Source organism: Pongo abelii, chromosome 10 (genome assembly GCF_028885655.2).
Source record: "Pongo abelii isolate AG06213 chromosome 10, NHGRI_mPonAbe1-v2.0_pri, whole genome shotgun sequence".
NCBI classification, from domain to species: Eukaryota; Metazoa; Chordata; class Mammalia; order Primates; family Hominidae; genus Pongo; species Pongo abelii.
Genome location: NC_071995.2, coordinates 27,385,009 through 27,408,318, shown reverse-complemented (window position 1 = coordinate 27,408,318; position 23,310 = coordinate 27,385,009). Strand labels below are relative to the sequence as shown.

The 23,310-nt window shown below is 43.2% G+C and overlaps 1 protein-coding gene and 1 long non-coding RNA gene across 3 annotated transcripts in view; one reads left to right on the top strand and one right to left on the bottom strand.

The window, feature by feature from the left end:
- Window positions 1-18,293, bottom strand: part of LOC134759495 (uncharacterized) — a 59,346-nt gene extending 41,053 nt beyond the window's left edge. Inside the window, exon 1 of the long non-coding RNA XR_010135744.1 lies at window positions 18,057-18,293. This is a non-coding gene — a long non-coding RNA (uncharacterized LOC134759495). The remainder of the gene's footprint in view (window positions 1-18,056) is intronic.
- Window positions 13,612-21,915, top strand: BHLHE41 (basic helix-loop-helix family member e41). 2 transcript variants are annotated; one of them, XM_063712073.1, is made up of 5 exons: window positions 13,612-13,739; window positions 15,623-15,686; window positions 16,031-16,138; window positions 16,468-16,579; window positions 17,041-21,915. In XM_063712073.1, exons 2-5 carry the CDS (start codon window positions 15,645-15,647, stop codon window positions 18,141-18,143), a joined length of 1,365 nt encoding a protein of 454 aa, XP_063568143.1. In that variant the 5' UTR covers window positions 13,612-13,739; window positions 15,623-15,644; the 3' UTR covers window positions 18,144-21,915. The 2 variants fall into 2 exon arrangements, with proteins under 2 accessions (XP_063568143.1, XP_002823091.4); XM_002823045.6 differs by lacking the exon at window positions 13,612-13,739 and adding an exon at window positions 14,331-15,487.
- Window positions 21,916-23,310: the final 1,395 nt, after the last annotated feature.

Genomic DNA, 23,310 nt, shown 5'->3' with positions numbered 1-23,310 from the left:
TTCATATAGTTATTTCATAAAAACAACTATATTTCATGAAATAACTACATGAAATCCAAAAGGAGTTATCAGGTAGGAAGTTGAATTTACAAGACTGGAGCTTGCAGTAGAAAAGCAGAGATGGAAACATAAATTTGGGATTATCAGCATAAAGATGATATTGAAGCCATGAGCCTGGATGAGATCATTCAGTGAGGAAAAGGAGAGAAGGGCGGAGGGCAAGAGCATATCCAGGAAAACTCAAATCTTGACAGGCCTTATTCATTTTTATAGCCCTAGCACCTAGTGCTGGCAAAGAGTGTCCGCTTCATAAATTGCTGATAAACACAGGACCAACATTCTGGGACTCCACACTATGATGAATTAAGCTACAAAAATTTACCACTAAATAAATTATAGTAAAAACAAAGGTAATAAATAATCAAAGCCCATCAGTTCCTAGATATTTTACAACATTTTACTATTATTTTACTGTTTACCACACTTTACTATTATCTTACTATTTACCTCATTTTACTATTTGCTCTTGAGATTAGTTATTACATCTATTATACTTTCCTAACTCCACTGTCAGTGATGTCACATTGGTAGTGGTGGGAGTATTTACACCATGGAAATTGGCAAGTGCTACAAATTTATTATTTTGCCAATTGTTGGACTCAAAAAAGAGATAGAGAAAACGTTAATCAGGCAGATTCCATTTAAAAGCGTCACATTTATAGTTATCACATTGTGAATAGCACACAAAAATGGGGAAATACTTTTCCAGTATGTGAAAATTATTACCTGATTTAGTGAAAACATTGCTCATATCAATGATGAATAAATGAGGTTCTAACAAATGTCTTCACTGTATGGCTTTCACCTTAATCATTAACATAAAGGAAAATTTCAATCAACATTAATGTCAGAATTACACTTGGGAATTAATTGCACTCATAGATAGGCAAGAGATAAAAGAATTTAGCAAAAATCAATAAAAGCATTCAGTGAAAATCAGTTGGCTATATGGGATTCACAGGATTAATATATATTTTATCCTAATGTGTAAGTGTGTGTTTTGCTACACATCATTTATAACATAGTATATAATAAACCATACACACACATGCACACAGGCACACACCTACATTTTTCATAAAGAACCAGTTAAACATTTACCAGCACACTACTGCTTACATCTAAACCTAACTAATCCCTATATGGTATCATATGCAGAATTGAAATTATTATATTACTATTTATTTATGGGAAGTAACTAAAATATTCATAGCAAATTCATGATCACTGTTTAAAAATATTGATAAGTGATGTCATTTGAGTTCCAGTAAAATTAAAATGGACTATAGTTTATCTTTATTGGCCTGAATTTATGCTCGATCATTGATTTGTTTTTCTTCTTACACAGATTCTGAGCACCATAGGCACCTTAAAAAAAGAACAGGTTAAAAAAATATCTTGGCTTTTTAAAAATAATTATTTATGGATTGATCAGTATGTGGGCCTGATAAAAGCATCTAGACTTTCCTTGTGCAATGTGATAGTCACTAACATGTGGCTACTTAAAATTAAATTTGAATTAACTAAAATTAAATAAAATTTAAAATTCAGTACCTTAGTTAAACTAAGCAATTTTAACTGCTCAATAACCACATGTGGCTAGCACTACCACATTGGACAGACTGGATTACAGAATATTTCTACCATTGCAAAAAGTTCTGTTGGATAGCCCCTATCTAGAAAATGCGTTGCACATAGAAGATACTCTACTATTGTTAACTCAGTGATCAAATTTTACCCTATTTTGGAAAGGTGAGAAGTTTAACGAAATCAAAAATTTGTTTTTCAGGAGAAAATAAATCACCAAAATGATTGCGTATTTGGATATCTTTAGATACAGTTGGCCCTCTGTATCCACAGGGTCTACATCCATAGATTCAACCAATCATGGATCAAAAATATTTGAAACAAAATAAATAAATAGCAATACAAATTTAAAAATTCAGTGTTTATATAGTGTTTATGTCATATTAGGTATTATAAGTAATCTAGAGATGATTTCAAATATACGGGAGGATGTGCATAGGTTATAAGCAAATGCTATGCCTTATTTACATGGGACTTGAACATCCACAGATTTTAGTATCATGGGGTTGGGGAAGGTCCTGGAACCAATCCCCTGTGGATACTGAGGGACAACTGTTAATATTCAACGCAGTTGGCCAGGTGCAGTGACTCATGCCTATAATCCCAGCACTTTGGGAGGCTGAGGTGGGTAGATCACTTGAGAACAGGAGTTTGAGACCAGCCTGGCCAACAGGGTGAAACCCGTTTCTACTAAAATACAAAAAAATTAGCCAGGCGTGGTGGTGGGGCCCCTGTAATCCCAGCTACTCGGGAGGCTGAGGCAGGAGAATCGCTTGAAAACAGGAGGTGGTAGTTGAAATGAGCCAAGATTGCACCACTGTACTCCAGCCTGGGCAACACAGCAAGACTCCATCTCAAAAAAAAATTATATATATATATATATATGCACACACACACACACATATACGTATAAGCGTATATATATATATATTCAAGGTATATATATATTCAAGGTAGTGACATATTTATTGGACATCTTCTGTGTGTCAGAAATACTAGTCACCTCACAACAGGGCATATGAGATCCTCATTCTATAAGTGTGGGCACTGAGGTTCAGGGAAGTTCCAAACTTTGCCTCTCCCAACTAGGCAAACAGGTATTCGTAAAGCTTAACCTTATGCTCACAGTTTCAGACCCCAAAGCCATGCTCTTTCTGGCATAACGAAGCCTCGCTTCTCTAAACAAAAATCATGGAGGTAAATAGAAATGCTGAATTTTTGTCTGGGTTTTTGGGAGGCCATTGTGCACAGAGGCAGTCGAGATTATCGGCAATGACTCTGCAGCCACAGTGTTTTCTTCGAATCCTGGCTCTGCCATTTACTATTTGTGTGACATGGACAAATTACTTAACCTGTGCCGCAGTTTTTTCCTTTTAGGAATGGCATTATCACACTATCTATATCAAAGGGTTGTTGAGCAATTAAATGAGTTAAGACTTGCAAAACACTAAAAGAGAGCATGGCACAGAGTAACTGCCATAAAAGTCTTGCTATTATTAGTAGAATGGCTGAAATAAAGAAGAAATAAGTCAAGATACCTCCCATAGTCAGCTAACAAAGTTTGAAACTTAATTCACCCATGTCATTCATTTAAGACCTGAACAAGGTTTTAACTTACGACAAACCATGGACTAACAGGATTTCCCCCCATTTGTGCACAAATGTGGAACTATGTGACCTCTCAGAGGAGCTGTCTAAATAGCATGATTTAAAAGGATAAGGTTGTGACCAGTACTGCCTATTTCCAAGTAGCACACGAAGTACCATGGACTCTTAACTATATCTCATTAATGGAAAATCACGTTGACAGGTCTGGCCTTCCGCTTTATTGTTATTCACCCATTACTAGAGGAAAGGGTAACGGAAAGCAATAGGTTTACCTCTTGAACTTAAAATGTTACTCAATTCATCAATTATTTTCATACACCCATATTTTCTATGACATTCATAATTTTAACCAAGCAGCTCAAATGGCAAAAATAATAGCTACCATTTATTGCTCACCTACTAGGATGGGGGTGTTCTCTGCGCATTGTCATGGACACGCAATAAACAGTCAGAGGGAGGTACTGCTATTTCTCTGTAGTTACATTTGAGATACCCGACTCATTCATAATTTGTCCAAGGTCACACAGCTACTCAGGGGAAAACAGCATTTAAACTCAGATCCTCCTGATCTTAAAGCCTAAGTCTATACCAACTCTGCCACCATACACAGCAACATGAAACACACTCATCCCTTGGTATCTGCAGGGTATTGGTTCCAGGACCTCCAGTGGATACCAAAATCCTTGGGTGCTCAAGTCTCCTGATATAAAATGGCATAGTCTTTTATACATAGCCTACACACATCATCCCATACACTTTAAAGCATCTCTAGATTACTTATAACACCTAATACAATGTAAGTGCTATATAAATAAACCGTATTGTTTATTTGAATAATGACAAGAGAAAAATGTCTGTACATGTTCAGTACGGACACAATTTATTTTCAAATATTTATATTCCAAGGTTGGTTGAGTCCATGGATGGGAGCCCACAAATATGGAGGGTGGACTGTAATATGAAACAAGCACAGAAATATGCGATATGTCTATTTCATTACCTTTGGTATGTCTGAAGCAGAATTTCTAAAACAGAATAAAAAGCCTAGGTTCCGGAAAAATCAGTAGTGCCATTATCCAATAACAAAATTGACTCAGAATTGTATCTCAGCTGGATCACCACTGGCAATGCAGGAATGTTGAGCTGGTGTGAACTCAGACCCAGGTCTGCTGATGGCTTATGGTCACCGGGGCTATGTTTGGCAAACGTAGTTTGATTTTGCAAGAAGCCCTTGACCAGAAAAATCAAAACTTTCTTTTTGAATACATAATTAGAGAAATGAGAGCTATGTGTTTTTGCAAGTACAAGTGCCAGGAGGAAATGCAAAGTTGGCTTGAGGGTGAGAGTTGATGTGTTTCTGACCCTATTTCCAGCCTATCAAGGGCATGACTGACTGACTGACCACCTCCAGGAGAATTCCTCCACATTCGTAGCACATCCTCCAGACCTAGTTCCTACCTCCTGCATCTTGCCCCAGCTCTCTTTTGTCTGTACTGACCCCTTGCTCCTTGCCTCCTCTGTGCCTAGCAGCTTGGCATTCTGATGGACTGGCTTCGCTGGCTCTCAATCCTCCCACTTTGTTCCGGAGTCTGAGGCTTGACTCCTACATCCTGGCACAGTGCTTGTTTCTTTCTGCACTCCTGGTAACCAAGCTCTTTGGCTCTGCCCCAGGACCCCCTCCTGTGATCCACTCAGCCCAGCAAACCTGTAAACACAGCTTGCCAGGCCAAACTCTGTGCCCCTCCCCACTTCTGGCCTCTGAGAGCCATGCCCTGGATGTTACCTCACCAACCCACGGTCTCTGGAGCACCTGTGGAATTCGACTGGACTGGCTCCAGCTTTTACAGTCTCTCTGATTTGCTAATGCACACTGCGAAAGGAAGTAAAAGTTCTGCAAGTGAGAAACTCAACTTACCAAGGCTGCTAGGGAGCAGAGCTTACTGCCTTCTGGGCACCGAGCACATCAGTCCTGGTACAATGACAAACAGCAATTCCACAGCCACAGGCCCTACCCCCTGACAGAACTTCCCACTACTTCACTAAAGACCCTGCCAGACTACTGGGTTTCCTGCAATATCAGGAGCATTTTATGATCCTTCATGGTACCTACTTTTTAATCTCCATGTGCCTGGTAAAGCCAAGAAGTAGATATGCAGTACTCCAAATATAGTGAGGGCGTCCCTGCCCATAAAAACCACACCAATATAGGAAAGTCCTAGTGGGGGATGGGAGGGTGGGAACCAACATTATATTCCCCACCCTCAACAGGTACGAGGACACTTCAAATGTTATGTGGCTTGGTTATGACTTATCATTCAAGTGTTTTCCTGGAACAAAGCCAACTTTGGTGTATAGATGATATGGTGGAGCACATTTAGGAATCATTCAGAAAAGAGTTGTGTGTCTGTTCTGTGCTCAACACTGTACTAGACATTGGGGATACAGCAGTAAACAATTCAGGAGTCTGTCTTCATGGAGCTTACAAATTAGTAGGGAAGACAGACGCTGAAAAGTCGTATGAGTCTTTCAGGCAGCAGAAGTTATGAAAGACAGGCACAAAGGGAGCTGATAGGAGGAGACAAATCTGGTCTAGGAACTCAGAGAAGGCTTCTTGGAGACAGTGATGTTTCAGATGACACCTGAAGGTTGAGTAGGAGGAAGAGAAGGGAAAGACATTGGGGAAGTGGGAACAAAACATTCTAATCAATCAAAACAGTATGAGTGAAGGGCCTGAGACAGCAAGAGCAGAGTACATTAAAAAATATTTTTTGAAAGAAAGCTGGTATGCTGGATTCTAGAAAGGGGGCAGAGAAATGAGCGATGAGACTGAGATGTAGGCAAGAACTAAATCATATTCAGGCCACTGAAGAGTTTCAAGTTTGATTTTAACTTAATGGAAATAGGAAGCTATTAAAGGGTTTTGATCAAGAGAATGACACGAACAGAAAAATTGCTCTGGCTATAACTTAGTGATTGAATTCAGTGTGGCAGAGGGGGATAGAAGGCATACACAGTGGATACAGGTGTGAGATATCTGATGCCAACTCAGCACCAGCTCCACTGCCTTCTCCATTCTGTCCTCATTGCATAATAGAAACTTGGAACCACATTTTTCCAGAGTCCCTTCCTCACCTCTTTCTAACTTAGATTCTGCCTTTGAGAGGCCCTTGTGCAAGACGTGGAAAGTGGCAGAGACACACCGTATTTCTCCCCTGGCAGCTGTGTGCAGATGTGAGGTTTACAGTAGCTTCTGGACAAGCTCCTGCAAGTCAGCCTCTTCCACATGGCAGGCAGCTGAGCTCAACGGGATTCAGGTTTCCCTGAACCAATTGATTGTCAAGATTTCCTGGAAGTCAATAACAGTTTTTCCCAAAACTGATAATCCCAGTCTCCAAAGTTTATGATTACGCCTTTAATCTCCTCTGTCAAATTCCTCCTACTTGAAATATCTAGGGTGGTTTTTATCTTCCTTACTAGACCCCAACTGTTAAAAGCAGGGAAGAAGCTCTTGCAACATTTGGGGTGAGAGATTATGGGGGCCTGGTCTGGAGTGTGGGCAGTTAGGATGACAGGGAGATGGATTTACAGATATTTAAGAGGTGGAATTCTCAGATATTGTTATTAATTGAATGGGGGGAGTGAGGGAGATGAAGGGGTTAAGAATGATCACCGCATTCTTCTTTTAAAGGTCAGGCAGTCTTGCTAAATTTGCCATCCAGTCCCTGCACCTGAAAGTAATGTAGACATTAAGCTGACCAAATTCGCCAGCCCTGTCAGGTCCCTTTCCAGGTTGAACTGCTGAGGTCAAAGAACTGAGGGAGTCAAGTATATGATGATGAGGAAGTTGTCCTTTGCAGGATGTGAAAATCTATGTGTTGGAGGTTATGGGTCATTGTAATGAGTTATCTTCTTGTATGAAACCATTCCAGCCTTCTCTGGAACAAAGGAAATTAGCTAAGTCTAACTCTGTCCAAATCTCCCACTAAAAGAAACCTGCTAGGGCCATGACCAAGCAACTGGTGTCAGGGTGAGGGCTGAGGGGCTGGGGATGAGAAGGAGCTTCCTAAGAGACATTACAGAAGATGTGGAACACCAAGGAGTAGACCAAGTTATAATCCAGAGCAAAGTTAGCTTCAAACGCCAAAGAGAGAAAGTTCAAACACTAAGCCATGAGAAGATCATACTTGTCAAGGGAGGTGGCAGAATCCCAGGGGAGGGTGGAGAGCAGAACAGGAGCCATACAGTGAAATTGTATATGCTTGGAAGGGGTGGGTGTTGAACAGGCATCCCCACCATCAGGGAGCTAGGGCAAATTGGGGAGGTAGATATAATGAAGGTCTAGATGGCTCAGGAAAGCAAGGAAGAAAGCATTTTCTTTGCTAGTGGCCTTTACAGGACAAGTCTTACCCACAGACCAAGGCCACTGACTACATTTTCTGGAACGATTGGAACGATTTCTAAAGTGCAATACTAGAGAAGCAGAGCTGTTTAAGTGTATTTCAAATGTGCCAAAAAGGAGGCTTTTTTGAAACATAAAATGGCTTTAGGATAATTATTCCACTTTCTTAGTGATCTTTTCTCTTAAGAGAAATTTAATCCATTAAATTGTAAACTTATTGAAGACAACGTTCACTATTGAATCCCTAAAACCCATCACAGTGCACAGCTCATATAAGCACAGTAAATACTCATTCAGTGGATGAGGATTGGATAGGAGATCCCAAGATGCTAGACACAGGGCAGCTTTATTCAGTGAGCTAACCACACCCTTACCCTTGTGTCTGTCTGTAGGGAAATACATACAGAATCCCCATTCAAACATCAGAAATTCCAAGTCAACTAGAATGAGGTTAAGAATTTCCCCTCCTACCATCTTCCTCATCTCTCAACAACTCCTCTAAACACCAACCCTCTGGCAGGGGCTCCCATGACCTGAAGCAGAGCTTCACCAAGGGAGGTGAAATGCTTGGACAGGAGATCCTCTCAGGGGCTGAGGGGAGAAGGTAACTAACTGTTAAAACTCGACTCTTGCCAGTGACAACACCCCGGAGCACACCTAGGTCCCTATTGCCTGGTTTTGCCATTACTACATGACAACAGACAAGTTACCTAAGGTCTCTGAGCCTGAGTTTGTTCATCTGTAAGGTAGAGTTGATGGTGCCTAGTTCTAAGAATTGAGAGCACTGAACATTGTTTGTAAGACACCTGCCTTAATACCTGTCCATAGTAAAATGCTCCAAAGATAGATTCTCTTCCAGCATTCACCTCCCAATCCCAGCCTTAGAAATTAGTCCCTCTTCTCCCATTGCACTGCACTCACTTACCTCTTCTTTCCTCCCTCATTTATTCCAGAACCCAACAGATAACATAGCCCTCCCACAATCTTCTGACCCTAAAGCAATTGTATGCTACATAAATGTGGCTAGAAGTGAATGAAATGCAAAGTCCTAGCTGCATTCAAGGAACTATCAGAGAGTGCCTTTCTCCTGGAAGTTGCTCTCTTCAAGCCAACTGCCAGAGGCAGAAGGCACAGCTGCAGGGACAGGACAACCAGAGGACAGGTCTGCTACGTAAAAAGGCAGACAATCATTTCCAAGGAAACATGCAGCTGAAATTTGCATTCTACAGGAAGAAGAGCAAACTCTATTAAATTTCCTCCCTAAGCAGATTTCTACAATTATTAGAACTTAAAAATACAGACGTTAAGGACCATGTGCTTAAGGAGTTAGTTAAGTTTGTGCAATTGCAGACAGGAAGATTGACATTTTTCTGAAATTGGAATTAAATACCCTAATACAATAAAATGATGCTGCCAACTCATATGGCATAATAGAGGGGAACAGACTCACTGATGAAAAAAAGAAGAGGACATGGACAAACCATTTCCTTTTAGTCACATCACCGCAGAGATGGCTAGTGCCAACTCAATATCTAGTCTCCACTTCCCGTTTACTAAAAGAAAACTGAGGAGCTGTGGAGCCTCAGCTTTGAAAACTACATTTGTAACCTCTTGTAATGGGATTGGACAATGAGATGGGTGGAGCTTGCAAAAAAAAAAAAGCTCCTTAAAGGGACCTTGCTCAGTTGGCAGGCACCCTTTCATCCTTCCCTGCAGGAGTTCCTGCAGCCATCTTCTGACCATGGGGTGATCTTGCAGATAGACGCTGGTGGAGAGTGGAAAAGCAGAAGTCTGGGACAGTGATGGCACTTTTACCACTTCATGTTACCCCTGGACTGCTTACCTTCAGACTTCTTTTATGTGACCAAAAAAGAACTTCCTAATTTAAGTTGCTGTTATTTTGGCTGAAATGCAGACCTTAACTAATATACACAGCCTAGATTTCAGTCAGTTTCCTTACTAATGGTGATTATAAGTTAATACCAGAACCATAGTACTTGTTGGGTAATTGTTATATATGATTTATCACTTTAGCTATTAAATAAAAAGTTTTATACCAATAGTTTTGATTGTAAGTCTGGATTTAACCCTCCTTAGCTAGTTTTCTGTTGTTGTTGTTGTTGTTTTAAAGTAGGAGTACCTTTAAAGCCAGAAGAATTATCTGTTACTGACAGCTCTCTGCACCAGGCGGACACCATCTGACAATTGATGTAAGGACCGTATGAAGCCCATAGTGGGTGGGTGAGAGAAGTGGACATTTAGTGCATCTTATTTATATTTGAATGTGCTTCACATTGCATAAACATGTTTTTCTTGGAAGATTTTTCCAAGAATTTTCATCAGCAGTAACAAAGGAAACACAGACACTAAAAGGCCCCTCTTCCTGCAGACACCGTCCAACTAGTCCAGGAGACTCCAGAGAAATGGTAGAGAACACTTCGTGAAAGTCCTTAATGGGGTTGTCATCTTCTCCTCATGCTACTTTTCCAGTCTCATTATGGATCCACCTCAATGAGTATGAGAAGCACATGGGCACCATGAGGGACCAGGCAGATACTTAGGGGCAGAAGGGCCAGGGAATCCTCCTATTGTGGTCTTTGGGCTTGGCTCTCTCCTAGTTGTCTTTTGTATGTTAAGAACTCCAGGAACGTTGAGCACACGTGAAATTCAGAACAGCCTGCATGAATGGTTTTGATCGTCACATAAATATGAAAATACAAATGATTTCAGCAGAAATAAAATTTATTTCTAATACTCAATATTATCTGCTCCTTGAAGCTATGCAAAGACTAATAAGTGCATAAACTTCTTGAGCAGTGTTACATAAATATAAAACATGATTCATAGGTATGTTTATGGCCACAGACACATTAATTGATAGTCTACAGAAAGACTTAAGTTCCTTTACAAATTAAAAGGGGACACGTGTGCTGTTTCTGCTCATTTGCTGAGTATGCAACTGGAAAACTCAATCTTCTATTCTGGCATTTAAAATCTGGTACTTTCAGCAAATAACATCATCAATATTTTAAAGTCATACTGGCTTCTGGTGAGTAGCAGTGGAATTACCGTCCCTCCTTAAATCCTTCTCTGAGGCACCCTTCTTTCTGTGGTGTGCCTGACAACATTAACTCTTCTCCCTTGAGAGCAGGTGTGCATGCCAAGAGCCGAAATTCCTAGGGAAGCTTTTGTAAGTCCAGATCCCACCCCGCTATCCCCTCTAGGCCTTCATTTTAGCATCAACCCAAAACTTTTTTAGATTTTTGTGGACTCTGCTTAACTTTGATGTAAAATGTCTGTAGATTCTTGTCCGCTGTCTAAAACAGAGGTGATCAAGAATGGCTTCTGCCCTTCAGATGGGCCATTTTCACAGTATCACAGGCAGGAGACTCTACGCCCCTAAGCAGATCTTGGGGCCATCAGAGATGTACAGTTAGTTTGGATCACACTTGGGTTCCTAAAACACCCTGGAGTTAATTCTCCAGAAGGGCAGTAGGGCTTGCAGAACCCTAAAGAGGCAGAAAACCTCTATTCCCCATGGAAACTTTAATCCTTTCAGGCAAGTTCTGTTTCTGTTGGAAATCCAAGACTTTGCAAACAGGATAAGGCCTTCTAAAGTCACAGGGTGAATATAATGAGTGCAGGACTTAGGATACTTAGGCAGGGGGGAGAATTGGCCTAAGTATTTCCTTTCATTAGTGTCTCTATAGGTAATGATTTCCTTACTTAACCAAAGAAAAGCAATGGAAGCAGCTACCCCTCGCCTATTAAAAGGAGAAAGATGGATATCTTTAATTGAAAGCAAAGCATCACAAAATTCTTTAATTATAAGCTCAAAAGGGCTTTGAGCTCATCTTGTATCTTCTTGGCTTTCAGCAGGATAGCATTAAGCTTTCCTAAAAAGATAAGACTCAACCTATTTTAAAACATATCCAAAGATGGCATTCCAGTTTCTGTTCCTTTGTTAGGGTGCTTTTTTTCCCTTTCTAACCTCACCACAGGTGAACTTTTCCTATTACTAACCTGAAGTCTTCACATTAGAGCTTGGCTCAGTTTGCTCAGCAGAGCTGGTGAACAGCTGGTCACCATCAGCCTTTTCTAAACTGTACTTCCATCTGTCCATCTGTACAAAATTATAACAATTAATTAGGATATTTGGATTTAAATCAATAAATTTGAAGCTAGATGCCAACTGAATGACTCACTGACATGGCAAAAGACTGCCTCTCTTCTTTTTGCCATAGCTTTTCTTATCTCTGTCATCAGCTCCAATGCTAACATCTCTCCCTTTTCCATCTCTCTTGCAAAACTCCCCACAGAAGTTCATTCACACACACACACACGCACACACAAATGTGCACACTTATACTGGTAAATAGAAAAACATCCCTGAAGCAGCTAGTTAACACTTACACCTTACCACTCACTATTCACATTGAGGTGTAAGAGTTCAGGGTCCAGACTCTGGAACCCACTGTCTGGGCTTAAATCCTGGCTCTGGGACCTTGGAAATATTTTGTAATCTCACTTTGTAAGCATTTTCTCATCTGTAGAATGGAAACAATAATAGTATCTACCTTAGAGGGTTGTGGAAATGATTAATGACTTACTACATAAAAAGCTCTTTGAATGCAGTCTGGTACTCTAATCTTAAAGGCTATATAGTTGTTAGCTATTGTTACACCCTTCTTGTGCAAGGGATATTCAGAGGCATCAAACTATGCCCAATATTCCAGAAGCCAAGAGTTTGAGAAAGAACAGGAGTGGGATTCAAGTTTAAGGGAAGTGGGTAAGCAAGAAGAGTCGCCAGGGTGAAAGATCAAAGAAAAAAAGGGCAAAAAGCAAACAGGAGATTGACAGAACTACAGAGAAAGGGCAAAAGCTGGCATTTAACAGGAAAAAGGTAGACAGAGAACATAAGGGAAAGGAAGATAAAGAAGAAATGAAAAAGGGAAACATGAGTTAAAAGGTGAGCATGTAAAGAAAAGACAGAAAAGAAGAGGAAAAGGGGACCAAGAACAAAAAAGGAGATAAAAACTAGGAAAAGACCCCATCTGCAGTTGGAGTAGGTATCACGGGAAAAGGGTATGGAAGTGGGGAAGCTTGGGGCAGAAAGGATGGGGGAGAGAAGAGGCTCAAAGAGATAACAGAAAAAAGCTTCATTTGTCATTTGCAGCTTTTTGTCCCTTTAGATTATGGGGTGCTGCAAGCTTAACCCACCCTTGAGCCTCAAGGCTCCTGATCATGTTCCTCCTATTCCAACTTGCATTTAATCTCTGCCCCAGACTTAGCTTCTAAGGTTTGCCCTGATCAGATGTCTGCCTTGTGTTTTTAGCCCGACGAGGCCAAAATGCAGTGATCTTGTCTTTATTTCATTTTCCCTAACCAGTCATCCTTTTCAAGTGAAATTTAGCTCTGGAGCAAATGTTTACATCCCCTTTCTACTCCAAACATTCAGAAATCTAGAAGGGGACCTGGTGTTTTAATTTTTAAATTATTCACCTAACGGCATTCCCATTTTTAGTCAATTAAAAAGAGGTAAAAATGACACAGTACTGCAGGAATAGGTCGCTTTTAGGGCTCCAACGTGCCCTCCCCATTGAAGGGTCTTAATTACCTAACCTTTTGGAAATAGAAGAGAGGTAGGACCGAGGTTTAAAATAAAGTCAGCATTTTAAAAATACTTTTTAAATTAAGAACCATCGTGATTAAACTGCCTGTTTGGTGCAAAATACGTTCCCCTATTTGAGGAAGTCGAGAGACCTTAAAAGGCCCTCTAAACAGATGAACTGAACGGACCGCGAGCGTCTCCTCACGCCGGGGTGATCCTGGGCCGCCGCCGCCGCCCGAGTCACGAAGCCAGACGCAGTGCGCGTCTCCGCCCAGGACTCCGGAGACTGCAGCAGCGCGAGCGGCCGCCGCGGCCCGGGCTGCTCCTGGAGTCGGGGAGGAGACGCGACTCCTGCAGACACGTGACCTCCTCCCAGCCGCCGCTTCCCGCGACCCAGATCCGTCCCCGGAACCCGTGCCCGGCGGGGCGGGCCGGGGGACACGTAGCGGGCACCCCAGTCCCTGCTGCGCCCTGGTGCGTGTACCTTCGGCGTTCTTCTCCCCTCGGTTCACTTATCACTGGCAATAATCAACGTTTCGGAGATCACCCCGGGGAGAATGTAAATATCCCTCTCTGTGCAGGAAAAACCTTGGTTTTTTCTCTATGCCTTTATGTATATCTAGAGAAATATATATATAGCTTCCATCCCACCCCTGGGAGTCCCTCAGGACATGGTTTCCCCTGGGCTCGCAGGGCGGCGTGGGCAGTGCGCATCCCCGGGCACCTCCCGGTAACTCTCACTAGCAGTGAGTCATGCTCCCGGCGTGGCTCTGGGGAAAGGTAACCCGGCTCTTGCTGGCCTGTGCTTCCCGGCGCCGAGCGCCGCGGCTGCAGGGCGAGCGCGCGCGCGCACGGGTTCCCCGAGCAGTGATGTGGCAGCAGCGGCAGGTCGGATCACGTTGCTGGCCCTGTGCTGGTACCCGTTTGAGACAGGATTAAGGAGGGAGGCTTTGGAGGTGCCAGCGGTAGTAAACGTGGGCTCTGCACACTCCGGGCGTCTCTTATCGCGCGGGGGGGCGGGGGGATGGGGAAAGCATGTAGCGTCACCGGAGGCTCGGAACGCAGCAGAGTTGAGCGGGCGGGTGATAAATGCTGCATAGCTTTTCTGTGGTAGCCCCTCTCGTGCCACCCCCTTCTCCCTTCCCAGCCCCCACTCAACCCCGGCTCGCTCCCCGCCGCGTTCCTCCAGGAGCACACGCGGCCCCAAACGTAGTCATCTGCTGCTGTGATTAGTGGCACCGCAATTCCGGCTGCTGCGGGTAAGTTTAGTTGGCCCAGGGACGCCGTGTCACCGAAAGACACTTGGATTGCGACATTCGGACCCAGTGACAACGTTTTCATGTATCTTAAATCCTTCAAGGAGCGGATTGCAAGTTGCTTCTTCTCGAGGCAACCTCTCCACCCAGCGCCAAGGAGTCCCTCCAGGCCACTGATCAGTGAGCAAACAAGTCTGCAAAATTTCCTTTGGGACTCAAGTTTACCCACCGCGAATTCTCTTTTCCCTTCCTTTCTATGGTTCAAACCAACTGCACAATCGGTGGAAAAGCAAAAAGCCACGTTCACATTCCTGCACCGTAATAACGGACGAACCCAGGGAGTCGCATTTTCCAGCCAAGGAAGCTCAGGCTGCCCCGCACCCCTGCACCCCCACTCCCCCCTCCTCCTGCCGACTGCATCGCCTTTGGGAAGATGAATAGCTTGGCCGAAGTTGTTTTTCCTTTCCGGTGGCCCTGATCAGGTGTCCCCGCCCCCTCCTGCCGTTCGCCTTCTCTCGCCGCCCTCTCCCGACGCCCCCTCCCGGCCCAGCCCCTCCTCCCCCGCCCCCCTCCGGGCTGGACCGCGGATGGTACGTTCCGCACGTGAGCTGGGTGCTGGTCTGGCCGGCGACGCGCGTGCCCTGTGGCCAAACACTGCCTGGAGTGAGAGCAAACTACCAGCGCAGTGGGGCCGGCGCGAGTGTGCGTGTGTGTGCGTGTGTGTGTGCGAGCGCGGTGGAGGGGGGGGACCAACTGCTTCACACTTTCAACACTGCACTGAAGAGGGAGAGCGAGAGAGACTGGAGACGCACAGATCCCCCCAAGGTCTCCCAAGCCTACCGTCCCACAGATTATTGTACAGAGCCCCAAAAATCGAAACAGAGGAAACGAACAGCAGTTGAACATGGACGAAGGAATTCCTCATTTGCAAGAGAGACAGTTACTGGAACATAGAGATTTTATAGGGTAAGGTGCACGCACCCTTGCGAATATCTGTCTAGGCTTTGGTTTGATTTTTTTCTTCTCCAGAAAGTGGTATGGAGCTGGCGAGGGCAGTGCCCCTCCCCGAATGGGTGCCTGATGCTGATTTCTGTTTTGCAGACTGGACTATTCCTCTTTGTATATGTGTAAACCCAAAAGGAGTATGAAACGAGACGACACCAAGGTAAGTGTAAGTTCTCGATATTCCTCATAACCTGCATGGATAGTTAATTAGGGCCATTGATTTCACAGTGAAGCTCTGCCCGCAAATATATTCCAGCCCCTGAGCTTCCCCAACTGTGAATTTTAAGTGGCTTGCTGAGTACTCTCAGGGGGATATTAAACATCATACCTGAATTTAAATTGCATTGCAGAACAGACTAGAGGAAAGAGGTTTCTTGGGTATAGTTTATCACATAGTATGTTTTATGGTGGGGGGGGCGGGGGGGGGGCAGACGAGGGTAATATCCAATAAGTGAATGTTTCGCTTACTGTTTTCTCTCTTTTCCATGACTCTCATGTATTAAGGATACCTACAAATTACCGCACAGATTAATAGAAAAGAAAAGAAGAGACCGAATTAATGAATGCATTGCTCAGCTGAAAGATTTACTGCCTGAACATCTGAAATTGACAGTAAGATGCACATTTTCATTCTTTGCTGCTCTCCAAGGGCGTGTTAATAGTCTGGTGCGACTCCCAGAAAATATAAGAATAAATGTAAATATAAGTTCCTGACTTAAAACTTGTGCTACACCATAGAGTTTCCCGCAAACTCAGAGTAGGTGCTCCCAGCTGAAGGCAAGAAATCATTTATAACCTGTCTTGTGGAAAGCTCAAGAAGTAAAAGAATAGTACTTCTTTCAAAGTGTTTGCTTAAATTGCTGTGCTGAATGGACAGCCAATTAAGCCAAATGTGTGTTTTTAAGTAACCAAGTGCCCCTTTCTTTTTTGCACCACTGCAGACTCTGGGGCATCTGGAGAAAGCTGTAGTCTTGGAATTAACTTTGAAACACTTAAAAGCTTTAACCGCCTTAACCGAGCAACAGCATCAGAAGATAATTGCTTTACAGAATGGTAAGTCAGTTCAGGGAGGCCAGCCTACCCTGATGAAGCGGGGCAGCCCACAGGGGAGCAGTGTCAGGACACCCTCACCCGCACCCCATCTCTTTCCGTGGGCTCATGGTTTCTCTCTCATTTGTTAAATTGCTTATACTTTCCCTTCATTGGAACGAGCCCATTTCCCGAAGCATCCTAGAGGCTTTCAGCAGAACTCGGAGGAATCAGGTTTTAAAGTGGCGGTTGCACCCGCTCCACTTTGGTTTTCAGCTGGGAGGAGAGCGCCCTCTCCCCGCTCCGCACCTCCGCCACCCCCCTTCTCTCGGCAACCGGTGGGTTATATCACTTGAATACTGGGGAAAAACCGAGATCACTTTAGTCGATGCAGGGCCCACGTGATAAGCAGATGTTTTAACGTGGGTATGTTTCTTCTTGCCTCCACTCCTCCGTCCCCCACCCCCATCCCTTCCTCATCCTAGGGGAGCGATCTCTGAAATCGCCCATTCAGTCCGATTTGGATGCGTTCCACTCGGGATTTCAAACATGCGCCAAAGAAGTCTTGCAATACCTCTCCCGGTTTGAGAGCTGGACACCCAGGGAGCCGCGGTGTGTCCAGCTGATCAACCACTTGCACGCCGTGGCCACCCAGTTCTTGCCCACCCCGCAGCTGTTGACTCAACAGGTCCCTCTGAGCAAAGGCACCGGCGCTCCCTCGGCCGCTGGGTCCGCGGCCGCCCCCTGCCTGGAGCGCGCGGGGCAGAAGCTGGAGCCCCTCGCCTACTGCGTGCCGGTCATCCAGCGGACTCAGCCCAGCGCCGAGCTCGCCGCCGAGAACGACACGGACACCGACAGCGGCTACGGCGGCGAAGCCGAGGCCCGGCCGGACCGCGAGAAAGGCAAAGGCGCGGGGGCGAGCCGCGTCACCATCAAGCAGGAGCCTCCCGGGGAGGACTCGCCGGCGCCCAAGAGGATGAAGCTGGATTCCCGCGGCGGCGGCAGCGGCGGCGGCCCGGGGGGTGGCGCGGCGGCGGCGGCAGCCGCGCTCCTGGGGCCGGACCCTGCCGCCGCGGCCGCGCTGCTGAGACCCGACGCCGCCCTGCTCAGCTCGCTGGTGGCGTTCGGCGGAGGCGGGGGCGCGCCCTTCCCGCAGCCCGCGGCCGCCGCGGCCCCCTTCTGCCTGCCCTTCTGCTTCCTCTCGCCTTCTGCAGCTGCCGCCTACGTGCAGCCCTTCCTGGACAAGAGCGGCCTGGAGAAGTATCTGTACCCGGCGGCGGCCGCCGCCCCGTTCCCGCTGCTATACCCCGGCATCCCCGCCCCGGCGGCAGCCGCGGCCGCCGCCGCCGCCGCTGCCGCCGCCGCCGCCGCGTTCCCCTGCCTGTCCTCGGTGTTGTCGCCCCCTCCCGAGAAGGCGGGCGCCGCCGCCGCGACCCTCCTGCCGCACGAGGTGGCGCCCCTTGGGGCGCCGCACCCCCAGCACCCGCACGGCCGCACCCACCTGCCCTTCGCCGGCCCACGCGAGCCGGGGAACTCGGAGAGCTCTGCTCAGGAAGATCCCTCGCAGCCAGGAAAGGAAGCTCCCTGAATCCTTGCGTCCCGAAGGACGGAGGTTCAAGCAGAGTGAGAAGTTAAAACACCCTTAACGTCTTTAAGTGAGGAAGTGTAATAGATGCACGACAGGCATAAACAAGAACAACAAAACAGGTGTTATGTGTACATTTGGAGTTCCTGTTTTGCTCATCCCTCACCACCCCACCCTCTACACACTAACATCCCTTTCTTCCTCCCACCAGCTGTAAAAGATCATCTGCGAAAGACATTGGCTCTTTTTTTTAAGCCCCCAAAAAAGTTTTTCCCCCTTTTAGGCCATGTTCCATTATCTCTTAAAATTGGAAGCTAATTCGAGAGGAAGTAAGAAGGGTCTGTTCTGTGGCTGAGCTAGGTGAACCCCGGGGTAGGGGAAAGATGTTAACACCTTTGACGTCTTTGGAGTTGACATGGAACAGCAGGTAGTTGTTATGTAGAGCTAGTTCTCAAAGCTGCCCTGCCTGTTTTAGGAGGCTTTCCACAAACAGATTGAGGATCTTTTAGAATTGAATTTACTCTTCAGTATTTTCCAGTGTTCAGCTTTCTAAAAGGCATATATTTTTCAAAGAAGTGAGGATGCAGTTGCTCACGTTGCAACCTATTCTGAAGTGGTTTAAATGGTATCTCTTAGTAACTTGCACTCGTTAAAGAAACACGGAGCTGGGCCATCGTCAGAACCAAGTCAGGGAAGGAGATGGATGAGAAGGCCAGAATCATTCCTAGTGCATTTGCTAACACTTTATTGAGAAATTGACCGTGAATTAATGGACTCATCTTAATTTCTTCTTAGTCCATATATAGATATCTATCCAGATTTCTGTTTATCCATAGATAGGTATCTATACATACACATCTCAAGTGCATCTATTCCCACTCTCATTAATCATCATGTTCCTAAATTTTTGTAATCTTACTGTAAAAAAGTGCACTGAACTTCAAAACAAAACAAAAAACAACAACAACAACAAAAACAAGTCCAAACTGATATATCCTATATTCTGTTAAAATTCAAAAGTGAACGAAAGCATTTAACTAGTCAGTTTTGATTGGAAATGCTGTAAAGATATAGAATGAAGTCCTGTGAGGCCTTCCTATCTCCAAGTCTATGTATTTTCTGGAGACCAAACCAGATACCAGATAATCACAAAGAAAGCTTTTTTAATAAGGCTTAAACCAAGACCTTGTCTAGATATTTTTAGTTTGTTGCCAAGGTAGCACTGTGAGAAATCTCACTTGGATGTTATGTAAGGGGTGAGACACAACAGTCTGACTATGAGTGAGGAAAATATCTGGGTCTTTTCGTCAGTTTGGTGCATTTGCTGCTGCTGTTGCTACTGTTTGCCTCAAACGCTGTGTTTAAACAACGTTAAACTCTTAGCCTACAAGGTGGCTCTTATGTACATAGTTGTTAATACATCCAATTAATGATGTCTGACATGCTATTTTTGTAGGGAGAAAATATGTGCTAATGATATTTTGAGTTAAAATATCTTTTGGGGAGGATTTGCTGAAAAGTTGCACTTTTGTTACAATGCTTATGCTTGGTACAAGCTTATGCTGTCTTAAATTATTTTAAAAAAATAAATACTGTCTGCAAGAAACCAGCTGGTTTAGAAAAGTTTAGTATGTGAAGATAAACTAGAAATTATCTTTATATTCTAGTATTTTCAGCACTCCATAAATTCTATTACCTAAATATTGCCACACTATTTTGTGATTTAAAAATTCTTACTAAGGAATAAAAACTTTAATATACAATATGATATTGTCTAATAATTAAAAAAGACATAATGGATGCTCAATTCATTTTAAGATATCTATAACTATAGGGATACAAATCACTGAAGTTCTCAGATTTACAGCTTTTTTTGTCATTGGCTTGATGTCACACATTTCCAATCTCTTGCAAGCCTCCAGGCTCTGGCTGTGTCTCCCTGCTCGTTCCCAATGTATCTTAATGAAAAGTGCAAAAGAAAACCTACCAATTAACTTGTGTGGTTTGTTTATGTTAGACCCAATTTTCAATTGTTTTAATGATGGACAAGTTTTTCACTTTTCGTCTGTGACATCACATAGCCTCTCTAGTATGGTCAGGTGTTCCTCTTTCACTGGGTCTTGTATAAATAGATGATCACAAAGGGGTGCTTAATATGAGAGTGTTTTGGCTTCTTGATTTTTAGAAAATCTGTCATGGGACTTTATCATGGAATTCCAGGATCAGAAATAATTTCTAGACTTTTCTCAAATTTCCATTCAAGTCTGTGATATGATACAAACTGAGTGAAGGATTTTCAGCTTTTAGTTTCAGGAATGTTCTTCACAAACCCCTTGATTTTTGAAAAAGGTTTAAATGAGAGTCAGATCGTGTAAGATGTAGAAAAAGTGCTCCCTCTGCTGACTTTATGGCAACTGAACTGCAAGTCATAACAGTGTGAAGCCAGGAGGAGCCACAGCTCAGCCAGTCCCCTGCATTTCGTGATAGGAAAAAAAGAAAGGAAGCCCAGAGATGATAAGTATCTTCCCAAGGTCACAGAGCTACCTAGAGTCAGCACTAGCACTAGTGGCCGGCTCTATTATATCCCTCAGTCACTCAGCTCCTTCCCATTGCAGTATCTTGGACCAAGTCAGCTGAACTTGATTGAGCAGCCTCCATGAAGCTTCGTAACAAACCATAGAACAAAGGAAATTGAAATTAACACTAGAAAACTATGTAGGATTTTTGAGCATTGTTAATTTATTGAACTTTAGAAAAATTATCTGAATCAGAATAATGGGAAAAACAGCATTTCAAATATTTTGAGCTATATTTTGATGCCACTACTGTAGTAATATTAGTTTCATAACCAAAAAGGATTAAAAGTGAATCAGAGGATAATACGATGTTTTTAGCATGTGTATAATTTTGGTATAATGAGATAAAACCTTCAGAGTTGGGCCAGATTTTATAAGTCAGTTATTTAGTCCAAGTGCCCATATGGTAACATGATAAGATAAAGTTAGAACAGAAATGCAAAAATAATATTGTCTATATTGTATCTGAAAATCTGAAAAAATGTTATTTTAGTCATTGATTTAATGAATTAAAAGGCTGAAGTCGTAATTCACTAAAGAGCCTTCTATACTTGTGAAATTTCAGCTAAAATGATTTTCCAACTTCAGGCAAATATGAATCTTGAGTCAATGTTTTTATGAGTATAGTATTATACTCATAAAAATTGAATTTTACATACATACATTTTACATAATCTTTAAAAAGATTAACTTTATATACACATATTTCTTAGCAAACTTTATATTGAATTGAAAAAAAATGGCCCTTCCCTCCCCTCCAAAGAGCTAACCTTAAGCACGTTTTCAAGGCACGAGAAACAACACTTTAATAGCTATGTAAAATTTGGAGTTTTACTTCCTATCATTGTGAAACTATTTTTCATTTAGTTCCCTGTTTCTGGCCATCCAGGCCATGACTTTGGTTATTGCCCACCACCCGAGATTTGTTCAAAAGTTATGTAAAAGGAGGCTCAGCCTACACCTTTCTGTGTCACAGGTCAATTCTTAACCTTTCCATGGAAAGTGATTGCCAGCGGAGCCTCTGGAGAGACATGGCTGGGCAAACACACGAAGGACTTTCACATTAGCTAGAAATGAAGAGTTCTCATGAATGACTTAAGACCATTATATTGCCAAAAGCTGGCTGTACTGTTGTGATCATGGTATTTTACTTCAGGTAACAACCTGATATTTTTCATTAAACAAAAATTCTTAACCTATTGGACCCTCAGCTCAATATGTTTAGACCCACCCATTGTTCTCACTGTTATTTTAAACAACTTCAAGATGGATTTACAGTGCATGCTAAAGTCCCATGGAAGTTCCAGTTTTTCACAGAAGAATTTAAGTAAGGGATTGATGAGGGAAATTATTACATATTTTGTGTGATTAAGATGGGATTTATACTAGAAAACATGCACAGCATGTACTTTAAAAATATGCTATTCTAGGAGTTGTACGTTTGTCTTAAAATTGGGTTTCTTATGCTCATTCAGAGATTCAATATTGAAAACTCCAAACAAATATAAAACCACCTTTTAAAAGTTGATATTTTAAAATTCTAAAATCAGTGATGCCTGGTTTGTCTGACAGGAGGGACAAACAGTCAGTGGTTTAGAAAACTAAAACTTCTATGTTCAAATCCAATGCTGTTTTTCATTTTTGAATTTTAGTGGAAAGCATACTAAAATGTATTACACATATCCTCTAAAATGTCTTAACCTGGACATACTTAACCTTTCTCAATAATTCAGGGTCATCACTGTAAACATCATTTTTGCACTATGCATGACATCTGGGAGTAATTGCACCTGCACCAAATTCTTTTTGAGTTCTACCTGCTTTTTATAGGGTTTTTCAGTCTCTTTACGCACAGCTAGCCTGTCAGCTGTCACTTCTTGAAGCCTCAGAGTGCTTCCTCCATCTCTTATCTAATTTGCTACCTCTGACTTACTGTGGGCTGGGAAACCATTTAAACACTACCACACCCATTTGAAATGTGCTAAAATTAGAGTAAATAGGCTCTGACAGAGGACCTGAGGGGTTGTTCTACAAGTAAGTTGTGTGAATTTGTAGAATCTGTGACCTTTTCTTCCCAAAGTTTTTTTATTTCCTTTAACTTCCAGATTCTCAGCGATGCTTCTTATCAGATTACTTATGCAAATGCCTTCAAATACGTTATATATTTTGCCATCATTTTATTACATAAAAATAAAAGCAACTTGCTAATGGTTTTAGCCCACAACTAACCACAAAATAAACAAATTTGCATGTCAGGAATAAGTTATTTGATTAGATGAACACTTCTCTCTAGTTGCTAAGAATAGGGGACGGAGGGCCACTAGTGAAATTGATTCAGCATTTTGATTTAAGGATGACTCTGGCTCCTGCTTCTAGTATGTAACCTCCTCTGCCTCTGGGTATTGGACTTCTTGGGCAGCCAGCAGAATGCAAAAGTATTCTGGGGAACTGGCAGGATGGGTGTGTAGGTCCAGATGCTGCCTCTGAATTTAGACACACCCATGGTGAGAGGTTTCAGACTCCTCATTGATTACAGCATATTCCTTTTCTTCTTGAGTTTATGGATTCAATAAATGGTGTGGGGATTCAGATGT